The 14,860-nt window shown below is 39.7% G+C and overlaps 1 protein-coding gene across 2 annotated transcripts in view; it reads left to right on the plus strand.

Moving 5' to 3' along the window:
* Positions 1 to 1,272: 1,272 nt before the first annotated feature.
* LOC121505375 (gamma-secretase activating protein) overlaps positions 1,273 to 14,860 on the plus strand; it is a 48,629-nt gene continuing 35,041 nt past the window's right edge. The window contains exons 1-19 of one of the 2 annotated variants that reach the window (XM_041780647.1): positions 1,273 to 1,626; positions 2,342 to 2,412; positions 2,928 to 2,984; positions 3,060 to 3,129; positions 5,143 to 5,190; positions 5,289 to 5,377; positions 5,754 to 5,823; positions 5,922 to 5,971; positions 6,299 to 6,409; positions 6,495 to 6,551; positions 6,636 to 6,682; positions 6,812 to 6,897; positions 7,005 to 7,007; positions 9,046 to 9,123; positions 9,257 to 9,340; positions 9,559 to 9,651; positions 9,820 to 9,988; positions 10,417 to 10,507; positions 13,858 to 13,927. In XM_041780647.1, the coding sequence (XP_041636581.1) occupies positions 1,539 to 1,626; positions 2,342 to 2,412; positions 2,928 to 2,984; positions 3,060 to 3,129; positions 5,143 to 5,190; positions 5,289 to 5,377; positions 5,754 to 5,823; positions 5,922 to 5,971; positions 6,299 to 6,409; positions 6,495 to 6,551; positions 6,636 to 6,682; positions 6,812 to 6,897; positions 7,005 to 7,007; positions 9,046 to 9,123; positions 9,257 to 9,340; positions 9,559 to 9,651; positions 9,820 to 9,988; positions 10,417 to 10,507; positions 13,858 to 13,927 (1,432 nt within the window). In that variant the 5' untranslated portion in view covers positions 1,273 to 1,538. The remainder of the gene's footprint in view (positions 1,627 to 2,341; positions 2,413 to 2,927; positions 2,985 to 3,059; positions 3,130 to 5,142; positions 5,191 to 5,288; positions 5,378 to 5,753; positions 5,824 to 5,921; positions 5,972 to 6,298; positions 6,410 to 6,494; positions 6,552 to 6,635; positions 6,683 to 6,811; positions 6,898 to 7,004; positions 7,008 to 9,045; positions 9,124 to 9,256; positions 9,341 to 9,558; positions 9,652 to 9,819; positions 9,989 to 10,416; positions 10,508 to 13,857; positions 13,928 to 14,860) is intronic. The other variant, XM_041780648.1, reaches the window with a different exon arrangement.

Here is a 14,860-nt window from a genome sequence, read left to right on the forward strand (position 1 = left end):
TATTATGCAAAAATCACTTTTTCAGGCTTTTCTAACAAAAATGAGTGCCTCTGGCCTGTCCACAATCCCCTCCCGTACCAGAAAAATCCACTCCCTACCCCTCTCCCTCTCCACCTTTCAGAAAATGTATGCTGAAACAAGCCGTATTCAGATTTTCCCCACATGATGTCATGAGGGGAGTTAGCACCACCCCCAGGTTCAGTTGGCCCTCCCCACTTGGAAGAACGTCCCACTCCCCTCTCCGGATCTTGGCAGCTGAGAGGAAGATCAGGAGAGCCACATCCATCATGCCACAGCCATTTCCTGAGAGGGGCGTGGTCATAGGCGGAGTCAGACAGCTCAGTAACATTTAAAGCTGCAGGCAAAGAAGCAGCTTGTTCTGAACAGGGCTGAAACAGAAGGTAGACATATGAAAATCCTATACGGTTCAGCTACAAACTTCACAGGCATATTTTGGGGAACTCTGAGACCATTATAAAAAAATTTAAAAGGGTAAAATATGTCCCCTTTAATACAAGGTACCAGGGGCAGAGCCAGAGGTGTTAAAACCATATTTAACCGGTCCAGGGGGGCCGCTTCCTTGGAATACGCAATATTTTTATGCAATTCTAAACAAAAATTTAAATTTAAAATACCAACAAATCATTGGATTATATGATTAAAATGATGCTGTGTCACCATAAAAATACTCCTAATTATAATACTTATAATAAAACGATTTTTTTTCTTCTTCTAGCTGTGCTTAAAGTGTGATTATCATTTTAAAGTTATGATACACCATGTTCTCTGAAGTTAATTTTTTTTAAGTACGGCAACTTTGCATGGGGAATTTGGTGAAAAAGTTAGCCAAAAAAGCTACAGTTGGGGTTACAGACATTGATTTATCGTCAAAAAATCAGAGAAATTGTATTTTTAGAACAATGCTAAAAGTACTTTTAATACTAAAGTGAGTGCAAAAGTTCTTAAAAGTAATTTTAAAAATAATCTGTTTGGCTTTAAGAACTAAATTTCCAAATAAATTTCACTTCATTCTTTTAGCATGACTTTTTCTGCCGATCTTACTGAGTCATAATTTATAAACTTAACAAAAATGAAAGCTAATCCTTTGCTGATATTTAAAATAAAGGAAATAAATGATACATGATAGTTTGAAGTGTGTGCTCGAGCATGGACGTCTCACGCATTCAGCGGGGCGGTGTGACATTCCGATCCGCTGGACTGATGCTTCCCTCGGCCTATGGCTGCGAGTATCCCCGCTCCCCTTCTCCCGGAGGAGGGAGGAGCTAACTACGGGACAACGTGACATTTCCGCATGTCAATAAAAAAATACGTTTCTTGAGTTTGCCAGTCGCCGTACACATGGGCAGGTGCAATTTTCGTTTACATGACCCCGAAGTTGCTTCGTAGAGTTTCGGTCACATGATGCCGAGCTTGATCAGTCAGCAGCTGCTGCTGGTTGCTGCCTCTTCTCAGGGGAACAAAACTTTATAAAGAAGGAATTCTCAACGGAAGGTAAAGTAAAACCGAAAACTGAGAACATGCTGAAGCTGAAGCCGAAGTTTGACCTGCACAGAGATGTGGAGTATGATATCCTCAGGAAGGAGGCGTCGGTCTGCAGGGTGAAAGGTGAGGCGTCAAGGTGCTCGCGCTTACGTATTAATTCCGCTCAATCTGCATAGTTGACGCATGAATGCTAAACGTAGCTCGGACTAATAACCAGCTAACAGCGTTGGCGGAAATATGTCAGGTAAAGTATATACAGTTTAGAGTTATAAGAGAGTTTTGCATGGAGTATAGTGTATTATAGTTTACATGTATGAGTTTGAAATAAGCTTTTCTCGCGTAAAACACCAAATTTTTAGGCAGAAATACAGTCATGATTGCTTTTAAACATTAGCTTTAGCTTCTGAGATTGGAAAAAAAAATCAAAATCCGTGTTTACTTCTATATGTATTGACCAGTAGATGGCGCCAGTTGCCCTTCTTTTTCATCTCTGCAACATAAAGTGACTATATATGCCCTCAAAATCATATGACTACACCCCAAAACTACCAAAATGGTGCATACATTTAAACAAAGATACACCCAAACATTTGTGCAGCAAATCTGTTTTATTGTACGAGTCTAGTGACTAAAACCATGCATTTTCATGCAGAAAATAAAGCTTTGAATAGGATACATTGAACTTATGCTTTACATCTGGATGCTTGAACATGCAATAATAATGAAGCAGGATGTCCCTTTTTTGTTAGGATGAATTGTTATTATACTTTATGTTATTATTGACATCAACAACAACAATCTACTGATACTGACAGTTGCTATGCTGCTGTGTCTGCAGAATACACTGGAGAAGTGGACACTCGTATTCTGAACATTGAGAAAGATGGGGGCATCCTTTACTCCTGGAAGGTAGGTTTACTGTCAAACAGCGATCATTCATCTTTAGATGGAATCAGTATTTCATTGCACAGATATCAGAATAAATTTGCTTGACATGATTTCTATTTTGGGGAACGTTGTGATCCCTGCTTGAATTTGAAATAAAGTTCAGTGTTTAAAGCCAGCTCCTCTGCTCAACATCAATTTTTAATGATCAGCCTGCCACAGAGTCTGCGGGTTTAGCAGGTTAAAGACAGCGTGCAGCCTGCAAAAAGGAGAATAATCTCTTTATTTAGTGCAAGGTTCACAGTTTTATGCACGTCTTGCTGTGCCTTAAGTTTCAGGGTAGACTTCATCTTATTAAAGAGCCAAGAAAAGGTGGTAAAGTGAAGCAGGTCTGGTTGGGATAATGAGCAGAGTCAGCTCAAGTAATGAGGAGGTCAAGCGTGATACTCCCCTGGTTTAGACAGATTAGGGTTATTGATCTGTGCTGTTTTATCGATTTAAAGACACATCACCTAACTTGAGGATTTTCATTTTGACAGGGGGCAACAGGGACAACACGCATTGGGAAGTATGACTCCAACACCAAACAGAACAAGGTTTGTGTGTAACACATTTCTTAACATTCTGTTTCCTCACACTGTTTCCAAGTAAGTTTGTTTTCCCTCCAACAGCTCCTGTACACATTTGACAAGCAAGTGTGTGTCAGCAGCTGCTCCCTGAACAAGGAGGAGACACTGTTAGGTGAGTCTCCATAATGTCCTGTTGATAAATTAGGTGTGTGGACAGTGTTAGCGGTATTGTGTTCTATCCTGGCCACAAACCAGGATGTCGAGTGAGTTCAGCCTGATCTAACCAGCCAAATATAGGGACTACTTACAGGAGGGTTTTTATGTCAGTGATGGGACCATGGGACTCTTCCTTTCCCATGGTAAGAGATAGGACAAGGGACAAACTATAAAGTTAAAATATGTGTTAAATTAATTGTCCTCAAACACGTTTTTGTCATTTTACTTAGTTCTTATTATGCTGATTTACGTCCAAATGTTCCCTTTTTAGAGAAGCTTAATTTTAATTGGTTATTTGATATCATGCTGGAAAAAGGGGTATTAATGCCATGACTGCTCTGTTGACAAACGCGGCTCGTGCAGCGCTGTGTGCATGGCATTAGCAGATAACAGGCGTCAACAGAAAAAGAAACAAAAACTTTTTCAAGAGATTTTCTTGAATTGTAAGCAACCAGGGAGTTACAAAAACTTGGACGTAACAGGGGAGAAAATGGAACAAAATTTAAATCAGCTGCTAACACTGTAATGGACAGTTTTGATAGACGTTTTCTAGGTGTTATTAATCAGTGCATATGTGGTCATTTTAATGTCAAATATTCAATCCCAAAAACTGACACACCACTCCCGCCAAAGAGAATCACCCGGGAACTAAAAGTGAGATGGATCTATAAGAAATTTGCTGTATACCTACCCCCATTTCAAAAAGGTTCAATTTATATTCAGGTGTTTTTAAACTCACTTTACAATCAGAGGAGCACCGTGTGACTTTAGAGAAGACCATGGCGCAGAGCCATCCTGTGCTCATGTGAGTACATGAGCACATTTAAACAGGGAGTCCTTTTAAACGGGTTGTTGTCTGACGAATTAGATGGATATCATTAGCAGTTCTGTCATCACTTTCATAGCATCTCCCTACACAGGCAGTGGTTCTGCTGCTGGAAAAGGGCACACACTGTTAATGCATTTATTATTAACATGTGCTTATTACCTCTGCCAAGGAGGTTATGTGATCGGCAGGGTTTTTTAGTTAGTTTGTTTGTTAGTTTGTTAGTTGGTTTGTTTGTTAGCAACATAACTCAAAAAGTTATGGATGGATTTTGATGAAATTTCTGGAAATGTCACAAATGGCAAAAGGAAGAACTGATCAGATTTTGGGAGTGATCTGGATCACCTTCTGGATCCAGGATTTTTTAAAGGATTCTTTACTATTGGGAGATAGGGCTAATGGCAGAGGTCTGCGCTCTCTGAGTGCTTTTCTAGTTCAGTCATTTAATGCTTCCGTCTCTTCATGACAGACATTGAAGCAATTCTATGGCTATTTCTAAAGATGCACAGATATTGTATCACAGCCAGCTCCTCATTGGTATATTGTTTAAATTGTGAATGAAAACAGGAAACAGTGATTTACAAATCAACCTATACCCATTTAAATGAAGCACACAGACAAGATAGTTAAGGTTCAAAGTGCTAAACTTTATTGTTTGTTAAAAATGACGCCTGCAACATGCCCCAAAAATCTTTAATGGGTTTGTTTACTTCGAGAGAGAATGAAGGAATTTTGATATCTGCCATTATAATGTACAAGGAATTCAAGAAATTTTGTGAAAAGAGGTCTCTTTCAGATGCTAATGCTAAATTGGGGTCCCCAGACCCTTTGGCCTAGTAAAATGCTTGTTTGGGTGAGCCAAAGGGGTAGGATGTCAGAATAGCAGCAGTCAAATATAAAAATAAAAACAAAGGGCTCAGGTTTCAGGGGTATTTGGCTTCATTGCTGTACAGTGAGAGAGTTTGGGTTGTGATGCCCATTTTTATATTCATTCTATGGGTGGGATAAACTTGGATGAGGCCCCAGCCCATCTTTGATGCAAAATATTGACTATAGCTGAGCAAATATTTATAAAAATCACTGATTTCCTGAAAGCATCACTGGTAAATACCCTGCAAATTCTCTGCTTTTTCTCCATTTCAGCCGTCAGCTTGGCACAAAACACTCGAGGAGAGGAGCGCCTCAAACCAAGTAACACCCAAGATCTTCTTCCCTTTTTCCATTCACACATAATTTAGACAGCATCATAAATATTTGAATATCTTCTCACATTTTGCCTGACTTTGTAGTATCCAAGTGTCTGACCCTCCTGATTGAGATCCATCCCATCAACAACACTAAAGTCCTCAAGGCTGTCGACTGCAGGGTCAAAGTACAGGTACAGTTTATGTGCGTTGTCTCTGCCACTTTCATGCATTTTTTCTTTACTGCAGCCACAAGCTGATGGTGCAGTTCTGGACCATTGGAGCTTACAGTGTACTAGTGGCACGGCTCATTTATTTTACAAGCTAGCTGAAAGAGCAATTTTTATCTGTCTCTCTTTCCTAGTTCTGTCTGGTTTAATCATGAGAGGAATGTTATAAACATTTATTTTATCCTGTCAGTGTGGTTAGGATTGTGGCTGTGCTTAGATTACAAACTTAGAGTTAAATCTGAAAATGTTTGACACTCATTTAAAAAGGGAAATCAAAAGTCTGTCATCTGATAATCATTCTAAACTTCACATGCTGACTCGTGTTTTTGGTTGTCTCTAGTTCCTTACTGCAGAATCTGACCGCAGAGCAGTGCTGGAGAGCCACCTGCTGCTGCTTACTGAGGACGGATGTGAGTCAGTCATGTCCTGCTTGCCTTACAGAAAAAAGTGCATTCTCAAGTGAAATAGAAGATAATGTGTTTGCAATGCAACTCTCTTTATGTTCTAGATGTGGATCTCTACCATGTCCTGCTGACAAAACAGGAGGGATACAGAGTGGTACGTTTGATTGTGCATATATAAAATTGCCCCAGCTCTTCTTCCTGTAAAGAAAGCAGCTAAGTAGATTACCTTTAAACAGGATAGAGGATTTTCCTGGTGGTGGATTTTCAGAGGTAAAAGTTATCTAAAAGAGTGCACATTTTTTTGTTACTGCAAGCAAAAAGGTACAGCAAGGGTAAGGGATAATATTTACATAACTCAGTGCTGCAGTATTTTATTGTGACCCCATTCTCAGTCAGTAAAGTAAACTGTCTCATGTCCTCTTGGAGAACTCTGCATTAAGCATTCAGTGAGACTGAATATGAATGTGTTTGTGTGAATGAGGTGATGGCGAATCCTGATCGTTTGACCAAAACAGCAGAGCGAATTGTGGAGGACTTTAACTGGGTCCAGTGGGATGGACACACGCAAAGACTCTACTATGTCACCTATAATGTAAGAGACACAAACCTATACTTGCACTGAAGTATGAATAATCTTTACAAATTAAAAAAAGGAGCTCCTGATAACATTTTCACAGGTGAAGTTCCTGATGCGGTGTATTCAGTTTTACCCCAGCTATAGCTGTGAAACTGTGGTAAGGCATTTAGACATCTCATACATAACACTTTGGACATACTGGTCGAACAATAACACATTATATTGCTCTGTTCTCACACAGTTGGAACTCCCATTAGAGATGCCTGCTCATCCTTTCCGCACAGTCAAGTAAGAAAACAGCTAGTGCACATGTATTGCTTTCTATATATTCTGCTCTGCACAATGCTCCTGAAGTGAACCAGCATTCAGGGACATTAAAATGCTGCTCTCCTTCATAACTATGTGCACCCCTAACAGGTTTGTAAATCTGGGTTTTGACCATCATCACTTGGATAAACTGGAGCAAGAGCTTGTCAGGATGGAGGTGTTCACACACAGAATAGGTAACACATTCACATTTGGACAATGCTTTTTTCACACAGATGTAGATTAAGTTGCAGGACTAATTCTGTTTGTTTGTGTTTTTTATATCCATCTTTGTGAAAACAAGCAAGTAAGTCCAATTCAGATCAGTGAAATTGCAGTTAAAGTCTTTAACACACTGTGTGGAATCATATATGAGCTTGATTAACCTATTACGTGTTTCTTTAAAGGCAGAAATCAGAAAATCACTCTCAAATACAATGAGGTTTATTCATGATTGCCCTCAGAGTTAAATGTCAAAATAACCAATATCAGAAAAAAAGAAGAAACCACTAAAGCAAGAGAGTTTTCAAATGTGGTTGATCAAATTTCTCTCAATTATATCCAGTTTCAGAAGGTTGACCTCATGGACTGTATAAACATGGATGGCTTAAACTCCACCCAAGCCTTGATGACAAAAGGGACTTATTGATGACTTATCAGATGCCAGTGCTAAATAAACACTTCTTTTTAATGGAAAAATGAAAAGATATAGCCATGATGACTGTTACATTATCACTGGATAGCTCAGTGGTTTACATCGCTGACTCTAGTGGTTTTCACACTACGGGCCCTGATATGAATGCACTTGAGCCCAAAGTCCAGTTTGTTTTGGTCAGTGTGAATGCATACAAACTGCCAAGGCCCACTTAGGGAGGTGGTCTTGGGCGCAATTTAAGTGGACTCTGGCACGGTTCAGATGTGATGCAAATGAAACTGCGTCCACACGGGACAAAGTGTCTGTCAGCCAAACGACGTCATTGTAAAAACTAAACTTCTTTCCCCGGTGTGGCAGTTTGTTCACATTTTTTCTCAATAAAGGATGGAAATCGATCAAGAATCAAGTCAACAAATGTTCTGTCATGACTGACCTCACAGAGGAACACAAGTTGGAGTCAGCAACATGAGATACAAAGGCAATAAACGTCTCCTGTCACCTCAAAGACCGCTGTATCCGTGCAGCACGAGCCCATTTAATCCTCTGAGCTGCACGTAGATGTGCAGATACAAAGAGCGACGCTGCTGTCATGTTAAAAAGTGATGGAAAAGGAAGGACTTTTTTGCCTGGTTAAAATATAAATGATCTTCACTCGGGTCATGACCTGAGTGGTTGCCATGGTAGCTTCTTCTTCCTGCTCTTCCTTGGCAGGTTAGTAAACCAGCTCTGTGCATACCGCCACCTGCTGTTTCAGACTGAGTACAGAGTGGGCCCGGCCTTGAATTGAGGAGGAGGATATTTCGTATTCAAAACAGTATCCAGTGTGAGCCTTGGGCAAGGTCCCTAAATGTTATGGACACTGGTCTGTGTCTTGGATGTGTGTTGCTTTGGATAAAAGTGTCTTCTAAATGATATCATAGCATATGCATCAAAGCTTTTGTATGCTCAAGGATTACCGCCTTTGGACAGCATCAGCAAATCACAGCAAATCACCTTTTGAATGCCTTTTGATGTGTCTTCTCTGATTACAATAAAGGAAATAGACCTGCCAGTGAAATAGACCTCCAATTGCCATGTAATATTTGTTATTATTGAGCTGCAAGCTGTGTTTGCTGGAGTTGCTTTTTACGTCTGTATGAGAGACAGATGATTAGTCATTTTGTTGCTGTTTGTAGCTGTTTGAAGAGTGAAAACAAGACAGTAGATATGATTTCAACCTCTATGTACTAAACTTTCCATAAGAAACTTCATTGAATTTGTTACAGTTCACAACAACTGTTCAAAAGTTGGCTTTAAATTTGTACAGTGTACGCCTGGCTTTAGGGGAAACAGTGTGACTTCAGTGCTGATGCCTTTATCAACACCTTATTGGTATTTAGGCTTCAGTTTTGTACAGTGGGAGAAGGTGGAGACATAGCGTCCATTTCTTTATACAGTTAATGGCGCACCAAGAAACAAGGGAGATTTAATGATTACCATTTGATTGTTTTACTGAATTGTAGATAGAATCTTTGATTTTAAAAGTCCAAATCACACCTAATCCATCCCTCTTGCTGATTGAAACACATTTTAAAATCTTATAAATGTTAGTTTTTCATAAAATATATAGATTTATAATCAAAATCCTTCTCAGTGATTATCATAAACATGTAGTTTTAAATCTAATCCAGCTTTGTCCTCTGGTCTTTAGGCAGCATGTGTGTGTGCTTCAGCCAACTAGCCAAAGACAAACATGAACTGATCTACACTGTGGTTTTAGTTCATAAAGGTATGTCTTACATGCATTGGTTACTATTTAAATCATGTGTAACTCCTTATTTCTTACTGTCTTATTGCCATCTTTTTATCTCTGTTTTTTATTTTTTCATTCTAGTACAAACTATTTCCTTACTTCTTTGCAGACTGCAGCAGAACCTTCAGAGTTCCTCTGAGCAGCGACCAATCCCAGAAATCCACACAGCTCCATCCTCTCTTCATCCCTATAGGTCACTGCACACAGACATGAACTGCACACATAGGGAAGAAATCTTTATAAATTCAACAAAGCGTGATCCACAATGCAATCCCATTCTTGTGCATTCAAGACACATGCACAAATACAAACAAGAGCGTGCATCCTCATGCAGCTCAATAAATGTCTGGTGTGCAGCCTGAATACTAACATGAGCACTGACAGTGATGGCTGTGTTATTTCTGTGTGTAGGTTACTACATCCTGGTGTACCTGCAGGGTTATTTCCTCCATTGTATCAACACCAGGCAGCAGGAGATGCTCTGTCACTCCCTCTTTCTCTCAGGTATGATGAGCCCTTTTTGCACAAATCACGCCCGAGTTGCCTGTGGGGCAGTTTGTTTACCACTGCAGAACTTTTTCCCCTCAATATTTTTGTAAACAGTGCAAAATCTCAGCATTTTCCCTCCAAATGCAATGCAAGTTTTTGAACATCTTACTGCATCTCCTTAAGGTCCTGATGTGGATTTGGGCCTGAACTGTCAATCAGCTAAAATCACAGTGCTGCATGCAGAAGAAGAATCCAATGGGAGCTTATTGGACATGGCTGCTGGAAGGATCCACACTGCTGAGCTTAGTCCTGCCTACCTGCTGAAGATTCTGCGATCAGACACTCCCTCTAGGTGAGTTTGATGCATGACTCCAAGTACAAATGAAAGATTAATGCATGTGGGCAAAGGAGAATATGGGCTGGCAGGATGCACACAAGGAAAAGAAGATATTTCTCCACCCACACACCTGTAGACTCTTAGAATAAACATTAGGTTGAATTTGAATCCTGGCCAGTGCACACCTTTAGCTTTAGCCATCCCAGCGCTCAGTAAAGATGCATGATTTTCTTGCTGCTCTATTTTCTTTCAATGCTTTTATCCTATTCATGCATTCATTTATTCAATCATTTTTTTAACTTCTGTCCACCTTTTGAGCAGCATAAACATTACAGTACAGTACAGTCCAGCCTCCAACTGTTGGCTCCCTGCCCCTGCATCTGCTTTTGGGGTATGCTTATGTTGTATAAAAGTAAATTTGCTGTACATAACCTCCATTCAAGGTGTCCCAGCAGCAAGAGCGAGGCTCAGCGCCTGGCCGCCCTCCACTGCCTGCTGGTTTACATGGGAAACGACCCAAACCTGGAGCTGAAGGTACAAAACGAGCCAGAAAATGGTGTCAGGAGGACAAAACTGTTAACTCACTGAGCAAATTTCAATTTTCTTGAGTTAAATTAGCATCCAGGGGGAATATTTACAACCAACTGATCACCCTGACTATAAGAACATGCACTTTTTGCCTTCAGTGGCCTCTTTTATCATCACTGTGCCACCTTAGTAGTAGTAAATGTTTGAAATAAATTACAAACCAACAGTCCCTTCGTGATGAAGGTATTTTCTGCACTTCTGTGGGAATTCAGTAGGTGTCAACCTTGAGTAGGAATTGAGCTGATGGAGAGGAGACAGGGAAAAAAGGAAGACAGAAAGCTGCACTTAAACAGAGGAGTAGAGAAGACAAAAGGACAGAGATCAAACACACCCAAACACAGACAAAAAAGAACGGGACAGATATTTTGTTTGGACGTGATGCTCACCATGACTCAGACTCTGTTAGCGGTAGTCTTAAATAAAGATGCCCAAACTGCTCTGATAGATAGTAATAAATTTTCTCTTTAGAGGTTAAATGAGTCACCAGCTTCATTACTGGGAAATTGGACACCACACTTAACTTTTGTATTCGATGTTGCCTCCATTAATGGGGCCAGCGATACAAAAAGAAGCAGCTTTATCAAAGGTGATTGCTCGTGAATATACACTGCTTTCTTCAAAGCAGATCGTGTCCTAGGGAGAATACTGAGCAAATTGGGTCCTTTTTATTTCTTATCTGACTCCTTTTTATACCTCCTCTTTCATTTGTTCTGCTGTGTTTGTAGAAATATCTTTTTGTCAATGTTAGTTTGAATTTTGTATTCAAACAGTCGAGATAATGTCAAGAGAAATCACATTTTTACTCAGATGAACTAAGGCTTTTTGATTTACAGATACCACCATAGAGGACATCTTATGTCTCATGTTTCTTTAATGTAAATATCAGTAAAGCTGTTGAAGCCATAAATGAAAAAAGTTCTCATAAGTAGGGAAAAAAGCTGATTCTGAACAAGAGTCTGATGCTGAGCTAGTGGCTAAAATGATCATGCTAAAATAATCACATTTAACAAACGTTCTTTTTAATGTGTAGCAAGTATGCTAAAATGAGCTGCTAGTAAAAGTCAGGGGATTTCTGAGGGTATACCACCAAATATCTTAGATAAAAGTCTTACAATACCCAAATATAAGGGTTAAAAGACTGATACCACTCTCTTGTTTTGTGCTAAAGAAGCTTACTTGTGTCTGATTAGCTTAGCATGGTAGCCCTGAAGCAGCTAGTGTTGCTATAACAATTCTAATCGAAACTCATACCATAATCAAACTCTCAAAGATCTTCAACTCTTATATTCTGCTCTTAATGACAGCTTTTTATCTGCTTAAGTTTTGAGTATTTTCAGCATATTAAGCATCTTCGTGTAATGTGTAATAATGTTAATTTTGACCTGCTTACTAGTGGCACAATATAGAAACTCAGGGGATCTCAAAAAGAATAGAACCAACATTTTGATGCCTGCCTTCGACTGGTTAATAGAGTGCACCAGAGTGCCACTATGACTCCTCACAAGGAGAATGACAGACCTCAAGCTCAGTGAATAAAAATGTAGAAAATGGATTGAAAGATGGCTGGATGGAAAGACAGTAAGACATAACAAGACACTGATTTACTGGGAATAAATGCGCATGATAAATAACAATGGCTATATTGTTGTAGACAGAGAAGAATCATTACCGTGCTTGGCTTTTGATATTGTGATTAGAGCCAGGACTACTACCACTACTAAGATTTAAAGTTCAAGCTATTAGCTTAGCTATTGTATGATAGCAGCTTTCCCAACCCCAATTCCAAAAAAGTTGGGGTGCTTTAAAATCTAAATAAACGCTGACTTCAATGATTTGCAAACCTCATAAACCCAAATTTTATTCACAATAGAATATGAACAACATATAATTTGTTAAAACTGAGCCTCTTAGCCATTTCATGGAAAATATTAGCTTATTTTGAATTTGATGGAAGCAAGAAATCTCAAAAAGTAGGAATGGGGAAACAAAAGGCTGTAAAATAAAGTGGTACTAATAAAAAAAAGCTGGAGGAGCATTTTGAAACAAATCAGGGGAATTGGCAACAGGTCAGTAACATGACTGGGTACAAAAGGAGCATTCTAGAGATGCATAGCTTCACCAGTCTGTGGAGAAAAAATTGCTTATTAAGACTTTGAATATCCCACCATTTACAGCACATAATATTATCAAAAGATTTCAAGAATCTGCTGACATTTTCTGTGTGCAATGAACAAAGCCGAAGGTCAAGAATGGAAGCTCAGATTGGATTGGATGTGATCTTCAGACTCTCAGCTGGCACTGCATTAAAAACAGGCATGATTCTGAGCTGGGCTCAGGAACACTTCCAGAAACCATTGTCTGTAAACACAGTTCTCCATGCTATCCACAAATGCAAATCAGAGCAGGCAAAATGGAAAACTGTTCTGTGGTCAGATGCATAAAAATTGATGCTGTGCCCTGCTGATTAAAGAGGAGAGGGATCATCCAGCTTATTATAAGCCCACAAGTGAAAGCCTGCATCTCTGATGCTATGGGGTTGCAGTAGTGCCTATGGCATGGTGAGTTTACACATCTGGAAAGACACTATCAATGCTGAAAAGTATATAGAGGTTTTAAAGCAACATATGCTCATATTTTAAATGCGGATTTCAGCAAGACAGTGCTAAACCACATACAGTATCCATTACAACAGCATGGCTTCACAGTAGAGGAGTGCAGGTGCTGAACTGGGCTGCCTGCAGTCCAGACCTTTTACTAATAGAAAACATCTGGATCATCATAAAATGAAAAGTCCAGCATAGAAGAACCAGGACTGTTGAACAGCTAGAATCAGACAAGAATGAGACAACATTCCTCTCCCAAAACTCCAGCAACAGTTCTCCTCATTCCCCAGGCATAGCCCTGTCCCTACTTTTATGAGATTCAAAATGAGCTAATATTTTACACAGCGCCCCAAATTTTTTGGAATTGGGGTTGTAGCTCTATTGAAAGCTAGTCAAATGTAACACCTAATACTTAAGCACTTTAATGAACACTCAAACGGGTCTTTTTCATGTCTTGATAGAACAGCAAAGCTTTCTGTTGTCATCTGATTCCAGTTTTTATGCTAGGCTTAACTAATTTGCTGCTTCAGGTCAGTGTTTCTTAAAAATGTTTTTGGAATCACAGAAGTCGATCCAAAGCCATTATAGCTTTTAAACTTGTTTTTTCAAATCATAATGATTTTGCAAGTGGAACATGTTGTCTCTCCGCCCCAGACCTTTTGACCCCTGTTTCTTCTGTGTTTCTGCCTCTAGATTATCGAATGGCTGTGTGACAACGTGAACGCCTTTGAGTCCTTTGATCAAATCCAGGAGTTCATTCTGGGTCAGTTGAAGAGAAGCATGGTGACAAAAGTCCCTGAGTATCACTTCTTCTTCCTTTTAGAGCCTAGCTGCTCTCTTTCTTGCCTTTTTATGTCTCCCTCGGTGTGTGCGGTTACCAGAGTGCTTACATCTTGTCTACACAAAACGGAATTCTTTCATCAAGTCTGTTTGGCTTTCAGATTGCTTCTCGCTGACTTATGCCAGGCAGAGTGCACAGGGTCTGGAGAGATAGATTAGAGTATGAATTTAGTTATTTTTAGCCTGCAAAGAACGGTTTGAAGAATACGGTAAAGCCCGTGTAAACAGACATCAGCGCTTTTGTATCTCTGGATGTGAGAGAAGAAAATAACCTAAAATTGCTCCATCTTATTGATTGAAAACAAAAATAGTCATCACATAGGTGCTGTAGCCTAGTGGTTAGTCTTTATCCTAGCTAGTCTTTGATGTGGGCTACCTGGGTGCAACTCAACCTGTGGCTCCTCTCCTACACATCATCCCCCATTCCCTCTGCCTGTTTCCTACATCATCCCCTGTCCTGTCCTCTCCATATAAAGGCAAAAAGCCGCAGAACTATCTAAAAATAGTCACCACTTAGAAAGATGTTTAGATGTTTTGTAATTTTCTCTAAGCAAGGAGTCCATATTAATACAGTTTTGTCTACAGTATGACTAATGTTATAAATAAAGCATTAGGAACTGGGTCCAACTAACATGTCACTGATTATCACTCTAAAAAAGCAGCAGGACCTTTTTGTGGGCTCTTCCCACCTGTTTAATAATGTCAGAAACCAAGTAGCCTAAATTCTAGGTGTTTGTGCAACTCAATGTGTACTGAAGTTATCTGCTAGCTCTGACTGCATGTGAAGGTGGTCTGCAATGTCTCCATTTGGACTGATTTGGTAGTGTACTGGAAGAAGACCGCCCTGTGAACTGAT

The sequence above is a fragment of the Cheilinus undulatus genome, linkage group 23, assembly GCF_018320785.1.
Source record: "Cheilinus undulatus linkage group 23, ASM1832078v1, whole genome shotgun sequence".
NCBI classification, from domain to species: Eukaryota; Metazoa; Chordata; class Actinopteri; order Labriformes; family Labridae; genus Cheilinus; species Cheilinus undulatus.